At 44.4% G+C, this 15,467-nt stretch overlaps 1 protein-coding gene and 1 long non-coding RNA gene across 4 annotated transcripts in view; one reads left to right on the top strand and one right to left on the bottom strand.

Annotated features, from left to right (window-relative positions):
- The window catches only part of EEF2K (eukaryotic elongation factor 2 kinase), a 95,154-nt gene that overhangs the window by 16,571 nt on the left and 63,116 nt on the right, over nt 1-15,467 (bottom strand). For all 3 annotated transcript variants that reach the window (XM_056534791.1, XM_056534792.1, XM_056534793.1), the window contains 6 exons: nt 14,835-14,967; nt 13,231-13,358; nt 9,981-10,179; nt 8,264-8,331; nt 8,099-8,170; nt 4,467-4,526 (listed from right to left, as the gene is read on the bottom strand). In XM_056534791.1, the coding sequence (XP_056390766.1) occupies nt 4,467-4,526; nt 8,099-8,170; nt 8,264-8,331; nt 9,981-10,179; nt 13,231-13,358; nt 14,835-14,967 (660 nt within the window). The remainder of the gene's footprint in view (nt 1-4,466; nt 4,527-8,098; nt 8,171-8,263; nt 8,332-9,980; nt 10,180-13,230; nt 13,359-14,834; nt 14,968-15,467) is intronic.
- LOC130284447 (uncharacterized) overlaps nt 1-15,467 on the top strand; it is a 72,892-nt gene that overhangs the window by 10,840 nt on the left and 46,585 nt on the right. The window lies entirely within an intron of this gene.

The raw sequence follows: 15,467 nt of genomic DNA, 5'->3' as shown, positions 1-15,467 counted from the left end.
TCCAGCTGTTGCAAAACTACAACTCCCAGCATGCCGACGGCTGTCCGGGCATGCTGGGAGGTGTAGTTTTGCAACAGCTGGAGGCACACTGTTTTGCAAAACATTAGGGAAAGGAGTGTTTTTCTGCACTTTGGGCAGACAGTATCTATGGACTTTACTCTGGGCAGGGTTAACAGTGCTATCATGGGTGTCTGGGCACAGACTTCAGTTGTCAGGGGTGCGCTGTCATATAGCGCCTCCTCTCCATTTAGTGGGGTCATGCTGTCCTGGTTATATGTGTTAAAAAAAAACCTCTGTTCACACTTGCATTAAAAAATTCCATTGACCGTTTCATCTGATCCCAATAATATCACAGTGTGTCTGCAGGGCTATTTTTGCTGCACTGTATTAAATGGATTTTTCCTGGCAATTTTATATTGACATCTCGTCGGTGGAGACACAATGGCATACCCAGCGAACAGAACTGGAAGGAGGCGGCTTCATACATTGTTTAGTAGCGCTGCTGGGTTACTACAGCCTAGCTCCCGTTAAAGGAACACTGTAGTGGAATATAACTTATCCTCTATCCGAAGTATAGGGGATAAGTTATAGATCGCGGGGGGTCCGACTGCTGGGACACCCCGCGATCTCCTGAATGGGGCTGCGGCAGTACACAGGAAGGGGGCGTTCCGTCCCCGCATGACGTGTTGGCTGACACGCCATCTCTATGTGTCCCATAATGATACATGGAGGGGGGCTTGTCTGCCGCGGCTTCCTGCAGGGTTGGCAAGGCGCTTCCTGCAGACTGCCGCAGCCCCGTACAGGAGATCGCGGGGGTCCCAGTGGTCGGACCCCCCGCGATCTATAACTTATCCCCTATCCTACGGATAGAGGATAGGTTATATTCCACTACAGTAATCATTTAAAGTGAATGTGAACTAAACTGCAGTAACCAAGCATGGCCACTACACACTGTTTACAGCTGTACAGATCTGCCAAATAATTCAAGGCTCTGTTATTATTAGAAGTTATAAGTACAGCCTAAAAGGGAATTTAAAGTATTAAAAAGTACTTCTGACATGTCACACATACATGTCAAAAGTTTTGATGGGTTGGGGTCTCAGTGGTGAGACCATCATCAATAAGGCAACAAGCAGGAAGAAGCACACGGCAGCATGCTTCCCCCTGACTCGTGTATGGGGCTGTCCAGAGAACCAGGAACAAAATCTCTGTGAGCCAGGGAGTGAAGTGTTTTAACGTGTGCTTCTCCTGATCACTGGGGGGCTTAGCACTGTGCTGATTTCTATATATAGAAGAGAAGTGTGCGGCTGTGTGCTTCACTCCCCAGCTCACGCCTCAGTCCAACTCGTTGCAGTAGATAGGCTCCGTTATTGGTCTATGAAGCCTGTCACCTGCAATGAATTGGAGAGATAGAAGTAGAGAGAGAAGCTCACAGCTGCATGCTTCTCCTGGCTATTTCTAGAGATCAGTAGGGGTCTCAGCACTGAGACCTCAACCCATCAAATTATCTGACATGTCTGTGTGACATGTCAAGGGTTATTGTTTATGAAAGTAGTGGTTCAAGAAAAAAATGTTATCATAAATTTATGCAAGATGTATTATAGCAGAGCTACACTCACAATTCTGCTGGAAATTTTCTAAATCAGTTAACAGCTTGAGGGCAGATGCATCACTAGCAGCTTAGCTGAGATTCTATAATGCATTGCATTATGGGAGATTCAATGCTTCCTATAAGAGATGAGCGAACGTACAGTAAATTCAATTCGTCACTAACTTCTCAGCTCGGCAGTTGATGACTTTTCCTGCATAAATTAGTTCAGCTTTCCGGTGCTCCGGTGGGCTGGAAAAGGTGGATACAGTCCTAGGAAAGAGTCTCCTAGGACTGTATCCACCTTTTCCAGCTCACGGGAGCACCTGAAAGCTGAACTAATTTATGCAGGAAAAGTCATCAACTGCCGAGCCGAGAAGTTTGTGACGAATCGAATTTACTGTAAGTTCGCTCATCTCTACTTCCTATATCCAATCATGTATTATGTGTCTCTAAAATTAGCTCTGAGAGAGCAGGGAGTCATTGGGTATTTGAGCTCAGAAGCCTGAAGAACTGTAAAGCAGCTTTGAATAAAATGGGTTAATATGATGTAACTTCAAGGATCAGCAGAAGGTGAATAAAACACAGAGGGGGAGATTTATCAAAGGATTTAGACAGTCTAAATATGTGCAACTTTTTTGCGACTTTTGCTTTAGAGAATTTTTAGAACATGATGCATTCTAGTCTATTTTAGACGAAAAAATGCATTGGTGCTGAATTTACCAATAGCGACTTTTCAACGACAAGTCGCATCGGCTGAAAGTACGCCGAAATGTCAGACCATGCTGGAGCAGGTTTAAATACAGTGTAAAGCATAGAGCTCAAAGTCTGTGCACAGAATTTATCAAGAGCCGCGCAACTTTTGATAAATTAGGCGCACAATAGACCGGCCTAACGCTCTGTAGTTTGGTCTATATTGATGCGGGACATAGACAACTTTGATAATTCTCCCCCAGTATATGCAAGGTTACACTATGTTGTTATACAGATGACATATAGTTATAAAGTTAACCATATGCATTACATGATTCAGGCGTGCATGTTGATGAACCATCCAAATACACGCAATATGTTATCTCAGCAATAAACAGTAATATAAGCATTCACTGGAATCTCTGGCAGCAAGTCATGCAGAATCACCAGTTTACTCCGGGGGCTGTTTTTAAGGTTCGCATTGGCTTTACTTAAAAGACATTTGCTCTAGTTGAAGAAAAATTTGAAATGAATAGAGGATGTGATGGGTTAAAGAACAAAAAAAAAAATGTAAAAGCAGAGAGAAATTCAGTGGTACTAGTTATATCATGAGTTATAGCTGGTTATATCCTCAGTGTATTACTAAGCATTAATTGTATTAAGAACATTGCAGGTCTGGAAGCTAAGTCCCGAGTAGTCGTGAAAGACAAGCATTGCTCCTAAGGAAGAATATTGCAGAGCGTAGTCCAGACATAGTATATTCTACGATATCATAGGGGGGACCCAATATGCTGCTATAAAGCCTTCAACACATGTGTCCGCCTGATCGGTGAGACCTAAGTGCAACAATAAGGATCTAAAACTACAAAAAATGGACTTAATATTTCGCAACACTATTTTTCAGCAGTTGAAGAAAAGGCATTGTTCACATAACAATTATGGCCTCTGTTTGATGTATATGCTCCCAATGTATGAATTAAATGCAGGCCTCCAACTAAAGGCTACTACACTATACTACCATATATATATATATATATATATATATATATATATATATATATATACAGTGGTCCCTCAACATACGATGGTAATCCATTCCAAACGGACCATCGTTTGTTGAAACCATCGCATGTTGAAGGATCCGTGCAATGTAAAGTATAGGACAGTGGTCTACAACCTGCGGACCTCCAGATGTTGCAAAACTACAACACCCAGCATGCCCGGACAGCCATTGGCTGTCCGGGCATGCTGGGTGTTGTAGTTTTGCAACATCTGGAGGTCCGCAGGTTGAAGACCACTGTTAGAGGAAGCTGAACTCACCTGTCCCCGCCGCTCCGGACTGTCACCGCTGCCCGGGATGTCGCTGTCCATCGCTGTCACCGCGTCCCCGATGCTCCGGCAAGGCCTCTACTTCCCCGGCATCCGCGCTCTCCGTCGCCGCCATCACATCGCTACACACGCCGCTCCTATTGGATGACGGGACGGCGTGCGCAGCGACGTGATGACGACGATGGAGAGCACCAACAATGCAGGGGATCCCGAAGAGGACGCACCGGAGCCCCGAGGACAGGTAAGTGATCGTCAGCCGACCACCGTAAACGGCTATCCGGTGGCAGCTGAAGCAGTCTGCGCTGCCGGATAGCCGTTTATGCGATGGCCCCGACATACAAAAGCATCGTACGTTGATGCTGCCTTCAACATGTTGAAATTATCATATGTCGGGCCCATCGTAGGTCGAGGGGTCACTGTATATATGTATATATATATATATATATATATATATATATATATATATATATACATACATACAGACCAGCGGAAGGCCAAAAGGATACTCTGGCTGCTGTCAGGCTAATGGAGTCCTATGAACATGCGTTATTCTAACTAAGCAGAGACCAAAAATTGGAATGAGAACATAGCCTAAGTTTCATTAAGGCCCATAGGTTTGCACTGGGTATTGCCAAGTATGTGACCCACATGCAGCAACATCACCATTACTATGGTGTGGACTATAATCTACAAGACCACAGTAAATCGGCAATATAGCTAGACAAAGGGGATCTGCGCACATTGAGTTGTACGTTGACTTTATAAACCAGTACTGCTGTTTTCTCAGTGAAATGAGTATAAGAGGAATGAAAGAAGAAAGAGAGAAGTAAATCTACTTAATATTTTAACCACATACCTTCCCAAAGCTGTCCTCAGACTCAGACTCAAACCGCCTCCGGTTATAATTTCCATGAGCCTGCAAGAAAAATGCACATATATAGAAAATCCAAAAAAATTTGGGAAATCATGTTCAGTCACTTCCTGCCTCTCAGCTATACCCTCTATTCCTGGATTGGAAGTATAACTTTGTATCCCCATAGGGTATATAACTGTGACCCAGAAATGTTTCTATATTCCCTATGGACACAAGTGTATAATACTTTCTTAAAGGGAAACTGACAGCCTATTCACCCACAACACACTCAATATACTGGGTTATATTGCAGGTGAACAGCATTAATATGCGGGGGGTCACTTACTTTAATTGGTCCTGTAGTGTACTTTAATTAATCCCCTATTGCTATAGCACAATGGAGGCAGGGAGGCGCAGAGCCGGCATAGAAGCGCTATAGCAATAGAGGATTTGCCAGTACAGTACTAATTAAAGTAACAATCGGAGGGGGGAGGTCCGCTCACTTGATCCCCAGCACGGCTAGACTCCAACTTGGTATAGAAAAAATGCAGATACGCCAGTGGTAAAGATGAATTCTTTATTCGGATCCCAATAAAAACCGCAAGGCATGCGGAACAGCCATAAAACAGCAACAGAAAGACAGCGTGGATGCATTTCGGGTAGAACCCTTCATCTATATCCACAAGGATATACAGTGGTCCCTCAAGTTACAATATTAATTGGTTCTGGGACGGCCATTGTATCTTGAAACCATTGTATGTTGAGACTAGAGATGAGCGAACTTACAGTAAATTCGATTCGTCCCGAACTTCTCGGCTCGGCAGTTGATGTCTTATCCTGCGTAAATGAGTTCAGCTTTCAGGTGCTCCGGTGGGCTAGAAAAGGTGGATACATTCCTAGGAAAGAGTCTCCTAGGACTGTATCCACCTTTTCCAGCCCACCGGAGCACCGGAAAGCTGAACTAATTTATGCAGGAAAAGTCATCAACTGCCGAGCCGAGAAGTTCGTGACGAATCGAATTTACTGTAAGTTCGCTCATCTCTAGTTGAGACCATAACTCTATGGAAACCTGGTAATTGGTTCTGAAGCCACCAAAATGTCATCCAAAAATAGGAGAAAGAAGAAAAAGAAGTAGATAATTAATATAGATAAAGCAAATCCTTACATATAAAAGTAAGACAGATCTGCTGGGAGCTGTAATCACTGTCTATGTCAGTGTTTCCCAACCAGGGTGCCTCCAGCTGTTGCAAAACTACAACTCCCAGCATGCCCGGACAGCCTTTGGCTGTCCGGGCATGCTTGGAGTTGTAGTTTTGCAACAGCTGGAGGCACCCTGGTTGGGAAACGCTGGTCTATGTAGAGGAAAGGTCCTGTACAGAACACGCAATGTCCTAAAAAAGTAAAATGGAGCCGCCCTTACCTGGTTTCTGAAGGAGCAGCTTACCCTGGTACAGGTAAGGAGTACAGAACATGTAATAGCTCCCTGTACTGTAGGGGGCGCTACCAGACACCAGTCAGTGCATACGCCTCAGTAATACAGGGGTTTTACCAGTGAATGCCCATTCTGATTGGTCAGTTCTTCCAGCCATTGACTTATTTTGCAGATCTGGACTGTCTGTAACATTGTATGTTGAGTCTGGTTTCAAGTTACAATGGTCCAGAAAAGACCATTGTATGTTGAAACTATTGTATGTTGAGGCCATTGTAAGTTGAGGGATCACTGTATAGGGATTCGAAACCGGAAGAGGCGGATTTCTAGGTTACAATCCCAGATATTAACCCCTACTCTCCACCATCGACACAAATATACCCAAATCATATACATATAAAAATGAATAAAAATACACATACACGTTGGAAAAGCGGTGCTGAATATTTATCAGAGGGGATAAAAATCCTAGATGCAAAAGTGTATATACATGAAAGAAACTATACTATAACCTAAAAGCAAATATACACTACTAACATACTAGTAATGAAGTATGAGATCAGTCCTGAGATTCAGTCCATACGGTTGTGTTGTATGCAGATTGTAAATCCAAAAAACCTCTCTATTACGTAAAAGTCTCACACGGTCACCTCCACGTGCCGGTCTTTTGAAGACCGGCACGTGGAGGTGACCGTGTGAGATTTTTACGTAATAGAGAGTTTTTTTTGTATTTACAATCTGCATACAACACAACCGTATGGACTGAATCTCATGCTGCCTGAATCATGGAGCATTGGTTTGGTCCCCAGCAGCTTCTCCTCGCCCACTGGTTTGTACTGATAGATCTCTCACTGATTGGGGAAGGATCTATCGATCAAAGCAGGCCGGGCAGGCAGAAGCCACCAGAGACCACCCAAATGATTTTAGGCAGAATAAAAATCTGATGCCAGGAGCAAGGGCTTACATCTTGTATCATAGAAGTAGACTTGCAGCTACTAGTAGGCCCTTGGAGTAATTCTAGGCAACCTGTTTTCATACAGTCTGCATTGTTGGCAAATACAGGGGCTCAGGAATTGGCCCAAATCATTTAAAGCGCATAGAGCAAAAAACAGAAAAAAAAAAAACATGTGCTAGTTGGGTTATGGCAATAACAAATAATTGCTTTCAGTTTCATAAAAAAATAAAATAAATTTGTACCGTATATACTCGAGTATAAGCCGAGTTTTTCAGCACGATTTTTTGAAAACGCCCCCCTCGGCTTATACTCGAGTGAACTCTCCGCCTGTCAATCCCTTCTCAGTGGTCTTCAACCTGCGGACCTCCATCGGCTGTCCGGGCATGCTGGGTGTTGTAGTTTTGAAACCTCTGGAGGTCCGCAGTTTGAAGACCACTGCAGCCTTCATCATCATTCAGCCCCTCCCTTTTGTTTTGTACTCACCTCCCCTCGGCGGGAAGTTAGGGTGAGCTGGTCCGGGCCACCTATGCTGCAGGGTTCGTCCGGCGGGGATGGTTAGTCGTTGCGGGCTGTCCTTTTTCACCAGGGGGCCCTCCGCTCCGGGCCCCGGACTAGTGTGACGTTGCCTTGACGACGACGCACAGGGACGTTGCGCATGAACGTCCCTGTGCGTCATCGTCAAGGCAACGTCACTAGTCCGGGGCCGAAGCGCGGAGAAGAGGGCCCCCTGGTGAAAATGGACAGCCCGCAACGACTAACCATCCCCACCGGACGGTCCCTGCAGCATAGATGGCCCGGACCAGCTCACCCTAACTTCCCGCCGAGGGGAGGTGAGTACAAAACAAAAGGGGGGGGGGGGGGGGTCTGGATGATGACTAAGGCCGCAGTGGTCTTCAACCTGCGGACCTCCAGATGTTTCAAAACCATAACTCCCAGCATGCCCGGAAAGTCGATGGCTGTCCGGGCATGCTGGGAGTTGTAGTTTTGCAACATCTGGAGGTCTGCAGGTTGAAGACCACTGATGGAGGGATTAACAGGCGGTGATGATGAAGGGGGGGGGGATGATGACGGGGGTCTGGATGATGACATGGGGGGTGATGTATTTCCCACCCTAGGCTTATAGTCAAGTCAATAACTTTTCCTGGGCTTTTGGGGTGAAATTAGGGGCCTCAGCTTATATTCGGGTCGGCTTATACTCGTGTATATACGGTATATAGGTGGGGGGGAGACCAGGTGATGTTTTTTACTTACCCTGTGTTCCATTTCATCAGATTCGCTTCTTTTTTCACTGGGGCAGCCACTGTCACCACCATTTTCCGAGTCCTATAAAACCAACAGGATAAGACTGATGCTACATGTGCATTAGGTGACACTGCTGGGCAATGAGAGAGGAATAGTTCTGTAAAAATAACTTACTCTGTGGTTATCCAGGCTATTATTATCGTCACTATGCAGATTATCATTTTCATTGAAAATAGGCCATCCTGTGCAAGAAAAACACACAATATTAGGAAACATACTAAGCACTGGCTTCTATTCAAGTCATGGGCTCAGCAATCAGAGATACTATCAGCCTGTTTTAATAATGTTGGAGATATGTGGGCATTGTCTGATAAGTGAACTGCAATAGGTTCTTTACAACCTGTTAGATTAGATGCCTTTAAAAGGCCTCCATGCACAGAGAATAGTCATCTAAACCTGCCAGTATCTTACATGTATAGTGGGGTCCCTCCAACTACAAGGAATTCATAATGTACATTACAGTGATCCCTCAACTTACAATGGCCTCAACACAGAATAGTTTCAACATACAATGGTCTTTTCTGGACCATTGTAAGTTGAAACCAGACTCAACATACAATGCTATGGACAGTCCAGATCTGTGAAACGTGTCAATGAACTGACCAATCAGAATGGGCATTCACTGGTAAAACTGCTGTATTACTGAAGCGTATGCACTGCCTGGTGGCTGGTAGCACCCTCTACAGTACAGGGAGGTATTACATTTTCTGTACACTTTACCTGTACCAGGATTAGCTGCTCCTTTGGACACCAGGTGAAGGCGGCTCCATGTTACTTTTTTAGGACACTGTGTACTGTACAGGACCCCGAAGAAGCTCCTGTCCTCTACATAGACCAGTGCTTCCCAAGCAGGGTGCCCCCAGCTGTTGCAAAACTACAACTCCCAGCACGCCCGGACAGCCTTTGGCTGTCCGGGCATGCTGGGGGTTGTAGTTTTGCAACAGCTGGAGGCTCCCTGCTTGGGAAACACTGACATAGTCAGTGATTACAGCTCCCAGCAGATCTTTATTACTTTTATATGTAAGGATTTGCTTTATCTGTATTACGGTAGTTATCTACTTAATTTTATTTAATTCTCACTTTTTTTTTCCTATTTTGGATGACATTTTGGTGCCTTTAGAACCAATTACCAGGTTTCCATAGAGTTCTGGTCTCAACATACAATGGTTTCAACATACAATGGTCGTCCTGGAACGAATTAAAGGGCTATTCTATGAAAAAACTTTTTTTTTATATATATATATCAACTGGCTCCAGAAAGTTAAACAGATTTGTAAATGACTTCTATTAAAAAATCTTAATCCTTTCAATAATTATCAACTGCTGAAGTTGAGTTGTTGTTTTCTGTCTGGCAACAGTGTGAAGTTCCCGAGACAAGCAGAGATGTCAGCAGAGAGCAGAGTAGAAGAGGTTTGCTATGGGGATTTGCTTCTAAACTGGGCGTTTCCCGAGAAACGTGTCATCAGAGAGCACTTAGACAGAAAAAAAACAGCTCAACTTCAGCAGCTCATAAGTACTGAAAGGATTAAGATTTTTTAATAGAAGTAATTTATAAATCTGTTTAACTTTCTGGAGCCAGTTGATATATAAAAAAAAGTTTTTTCCTGGATAACCCCTTTAATATTGTAACTTGAGGGAGCACTGTATAATGGAGCAAGTTATTACTCTCAAGTACCTTTAGCATATGGGAGAAATTCTGGAGGCTGTGTGGTCGGCCCATTAAACACTGATGGCATGATCTAGCTATACGCTACCAGTTTCTATTCTGAGATAGCCCCTTTATGGTACTTTGTAAAATAGTTTTGTATGTATGTTTTGATGATATTCATACCGTGGACATCAAATCTATGGCCATGAGGGGTGGCTGGGGAGGGTGAGCTTGGCAGCGAGTCGAATAACATGTCGCTTATGTCATCTCCAGAGTTTTCGGACAGACGAGAGAGCAGAGGTGGGCGGCTTCCAGATATGGTTCTCACCCGAGAGCTGCCACATTTCTCTTCAATGCCGCGCAGGACTGTCTGTGCAGATTGCTGAAATAATGCAGGAACAATGGTTGAAATGCAGATTAACATGAGGCACCACATTAACATCAGTCTGCTGGGAGTGTATGAACTGTAGTTCAGAGACAATACAGAAATATCTTCTAAAATAAATGTGGTAATACTGCGGAAATAAGTGCATTACATCAAGTTAATGGGAACCTGTCACCAGATTTTACCCTATATAACTGGTTGCAACAAGTTATCTATATATATAAAACTCAACGTGTGTATGTATGTATGTATGTATGTATGTGTGTATGTGTGTATGTGTGTATGTTCCAGTATCACGTCCAAATGGCTAAAGATATTAACATGAAACTTGGCCACATGTTACTTATATGTCAACAACAAACATAGGATAGGTGATTTAACCCTTACTCCCCCCCATTTGCCAGGGTCGGGGTTTTTGTTTACAGTCCCATAAAAGTCTATGGGAAATATGTGTTACTGCTTAACTTCCGTACGGCTGGAGATATTTCAATACCTGGTACACATATTACAGGTCGGGATAAGAGGATGGGATGGGAGGTCGGGATAGGAGGTCGAGATAGGAGGTCGAAATAGGAGGTTGAGATATGAGGACGGGAAAAGAGGACGGGATAGGAGGAGGGGATAGGAGGACGGGATAGGAGGTCGGGATAGGAAGTGGAGATAGGAGGTCGGGTTAGGAGGACGGGATAGGAGGTCGGGATAGGAGGACGGTATAGGAGGTTGGGATAGGAGGTCGGGATAGGAAGTGGAGATAGGAGGTCGGGATAGGAGGATGGGATAGGAGGACGGTATAGGAGGTTGGGATAGGAGGTCGGGATAGGAGGTCGGCATAGGAGGACGGGATAGGAGGTCGGGATAGGAGGTCGGGATAGGAGGACGGGATAGGAAGTCGAGATAGGAGGACGGGATAGGAGGTCGGGATAGGAGGTCGGGATATGAAGACGGGATATGAAGACGGGATATGGGGTTGGGATATGACAACAATATATGAGGATGGGATATGAAGTCAAAAGCTTTCTCCACAACAAGGATTAGAAAGGAAAAACCGGGCAAAGCCAGGTACTCAGCTAGTATGTATATATAAAACTCAACGTGTGTATGTATGTATGTATGTTCCAGCATCACGTCCAAATGGCTAAAGATATTAACATGAAACTTGGCACACATGTTATTTATATGTCAAAAACAAACATAGGATAGGTGATTTAACCCTTACTCACCCCCATTTGCCAGGGTCGGGGTTTTTGTTTACAGTCCCATAAAAGTCTATGGGAAATATATGTTCCCACATAACTTCCGTACGGCTGCAGATATTTCAATACCTGGTACACATATTACAGGTCGGGATAAGAGGATGGGATGGGAGGTCGGGATAGGAGGTCGACATATGAGGTTGGGATAGGAGGTCGGGATAGGAGGTCGAGATATGAGGACGGGAAAGGAGGAAGGGATAGGAGGACGGGATAGGAGGTCGGAATAGGAGGTCGGGATAGGAGGTTGGTGATAGGAGGACGGGATAGGAGGTCGGGATAGGACGTGGAGATAGGAGGTCGGGATAGGAGGACGGGATAGGAGGTCGGGATACCAGGACGGTATAGGAGGTTGGGATAGGAGGTCGGCATAGAAAGTGGAGATAGGAGGTCGGGATAGGAGGTCGAGATAGGAGGACGGAATAGGAGGTCGGGATAGGAAGTGGAGATAGGAGGTCGGGATAGGAGGACGGGATAGGAGGACGGTATAGGAGGTTGGAATAGGAGGTCGGGATAGGAAGTGGGGATAGGAGGTCGGCATAGGAGGACAGGATAGGAGGTCGGGATAGGAGGTCAGGATAGGAGGACGGCATAGGAGGTCGGGATAGGAGGTCGGGATAGGAGGTCGGGATATGGGGTTGGGATATGACAACAATATAAGAGGACGGGATATGAAGTCAAAAGCTTCCTCCACAACAAGGATTAGGAAGGAAAAACCGGGCAAAGCCAGGTACTCAGCTAGCATAGGATAAAAGAAGGTTTCTTGACATATCCTGATGTCCTCTTAAGTATTCATTCATTCAGTATTCAGTGAAGAAAAGTAGTTTTCAATATGACCGGCGCCTTATGGTAAAGAGGTGAAAGCAGTCATCAGCGGGTGTGGCCATGGCGCTCCGTCCTGTAACCATTGCCTACTCATGCATGATTGACAGCATGGGCCCAGCCGATGTCACTGCTCTGCTCCCTCTCCTCTTTAAAGTCTTGCACTATATTAGAAGCTGCTTCTTGTCTAGGAACATTGCCACTTCTGGGTCTGCACAAGATTTCTGTAAAGAGCAGAGATGTCGACCATGCCCAGCCTGCCAATCAAGCATGAGCAGGCATGGTTACCACTCAGAGCATTGTGCCTACTTCAGGATGCTGCATGCCCCGATGACTACTTGGATCTCATTACTATGCTGCAGCACATTTTTAAAGCTACTTTTCTACACTACCGAGGCAGCTCAGGAGGACATAAGGATATAGCGAGAAAGTTTATTTTACCCTATATAACCTGTTGCCAGTTATATAAGGTATAATCTGGTGACAGGTTCCTTTTAAGTCACAAACAAGACAACAATGTAATGCACTGATCTTCCATTTCTCTGCTAGCCATGCTTCATTGCTCACGAATGACACACAATAGAGCGTAAAATAAATGCACACTATATACACAAGTATGCAGTATTTTTACCTAAGGCTTCATGGAGATGTAGGTTGATGGAATTTTTCTATAAAAATACATACAAATGGTTGCACTCTGATACAGCTTTACATCATAATTCTGTGCATAGTTACTATAGGCTATTTACAGTATAATCCGCATGGAGCAACAGCTGCATCGAGCTCTAATACAGCCGTCATTTAATGTCCTCTGACCCCAAAATGAGAGAATGCGAAAAGGAGGTCAATGTGAACTGACAGAACACATCTTCAGGGAAGATCCCAACACAATCTACATTCTAGGGATGTGCAGGAGATGGATCATCACTCCTATACTGCACTCTCTCATATCTGATTCAGTAACAATGAAGCATACCAGCATCTTGCTGCAGTTGTCCAACACGTCATTTTCCCGAGGGGAGAGATCAAAAGGTGTCAATTTCATACTTTTGCAGATCCTGTTGCAGGCATGGGAATGGAAGAACAAGGCCATACCACGCACTCCTGGACAAAAAATCCCAAAAAATGTCATGAGATTATCGAAATATTCTGCCTAAACGTATTAAGACTACAGACAGTATCTATAACATCTGCACTTTGGAGTGTATGGAAAAGTAGAGTTTTACCAAAAAATTTCATTATCATAAATTCATGAGAAGCGTAAGCCTGTTAGGCTGTGTTTGTGGGACGGGTGTGGGAGTATATATACTGCCCCCCTGCATACAGGTCAGGGCGTGTCGGACATTTGGCGACACCCGCCCAACCCTCCCATATATTTTACTATTCTCTATCTGGATAGGCCCTCTGTAAGTATGTTATTATTGTTCTTGTCATTATTATTGTTATATTGAATAGTCATTGGTATTTATGATCGTTATTACTATAATCTTTCTTACTCGTTGTTACATGATTGTCATTACTATTATTGTAGTTATGATCGTTATCAATATTATTGTTATTCCTCTTATCATTATTACTATTATCGTTGTTAGAATTACTATGTATTGTTGTTGTCGTTTATTAGTCTCAGGCAGTTGTTCACGTTTTGGAGCCCCGACCACAAATATTATTTGCCATGGGAAGTAGAGTTTAGCGCCACTCTTGGTGATTGGCACTCATTTCCCAATCCTACCTGAACAATCGCTGGATCGTTCGTGCTCCATTGCAGAGTCCGTTCTAGCCATAAAAAAGGGACCTGGACAGAAAGTTGCATAATGGACACCAACAGGACACAACAGGACCCATTTTCGTGTAGGTTTCAGTTGTTTCACGGGAGTGGAGTGGAGAATAAATTACTGCTTGCAGTATTTTTTCTCTGCTTAAGTTCCGTAATTAGGATGGACTCAGGGACCAGAGCTCCTCTCAATGGAGCTCACTGCTGGTGTGAACCTAGTCCTATCAATAGGGATTCAACTGCTGGGACTCCCAGCAATGACAAAAACAGTGGTGCTGAGTCTCCTGTGTGAATGATACTATTACGCCTGCACGTCAACTCCATTCACTATCTATGGAACTGGCAGAGATAGCTGAGCGCTGTACTCTATTGTCTTTGTCAGCTGCACAGCCTTGTAATCATCTATTTATTGCCTATTCTCGGGATAAGTGATAGATGTTGCTATAAAGGAAACCCCCTTAAATTTTAAATCACTCATATAAAATATTTAAAGCAAATCGGTCATCCTGTTCACCCACACTAAACCAAATACACTAGGTTATAGTGTGGGTGGACAGGAGTCCGATGAGGGAGGCAGGGCCTTGCCGGGTAAATTCACATATTCAGTGTGTTGGGTTTAGAGTGGGTGAACCAGATGGCTATTTTCTTTTAAACAATAATAATTATTGAAATAATATTAAAGAGGTCCAAGACAGAAGTGGAGTCCTGGGTAGCTCTCCAGAAGACCCCTTTAAAAACCTTAATTCTCGTAAAAGTTGGACAGTTACAGATTTACGTTAGTGCAGTGTGAATAGAGAATACAGTACCCAAGTTTCCATCTCCAAAGTCAGTTCCGCACTCCGTATGAATCTGAGGGTCTGTGTACAGGTCTCCCACCCCTTGAATGTCTACAACAATAAGCTGATGTCCTGACCGCTCAAATGTAAAGTGGCTGAAAGCCTAGGAAACAAGAGGAAGCATTGATCAGAGAACACAGGTCTAGTATTGTTAGGGACAGTACTAAGTAAGGCTGGGTTCACATCACGTTTTAGGCAATACGAGACCGAATACAGCTGGGGGAGCAAAAACCGGGCGCTCCCGTATCCCTGCCATATGCGGCCCGTATGTAATGCATTTCAATGAGCCGACTGGAGTGAAACGCTGACTCCGGTCAGCTAATTTTTGCCCCGTATGCGGTTTTCCCACCGAACCAGAAAATGTGGTCTAAAATGAGTTGTGGGCCAAAAATAAGCCGACCGGAGTCAAGAATTTCACTCCGGTCGGCTCATTGAAATACATTACATACGGGCCGCATAAGGCAGGGATACAGGAGCGCCCGGATTTACCACCCCCCAGCCGTATGCAGTCTCGTATTGCCTAAAACATGAAGCAAACCCAGCCTAAGAAGATAAATACAAGATGTACAATGGGAGCATCACTACATCAAGGGATAGCGGCCA

Source organism: Hyla sarda, chromosome 8, assembly GCF_029499605.1.
Source record: "Hyla sarda isolate aHylSar1 chromosome 8, aHylSar1.hap1, whole genome shotgun sequence".
Lineage (NCBI taxonomy): Eukaryota > Metazoa > Chordata > Amphibia > Anura > Hylidae > Hyla > Hyla sarda.
This window is presented reverse-complemented; position numbering and strand designations above follow the sequence as displayed.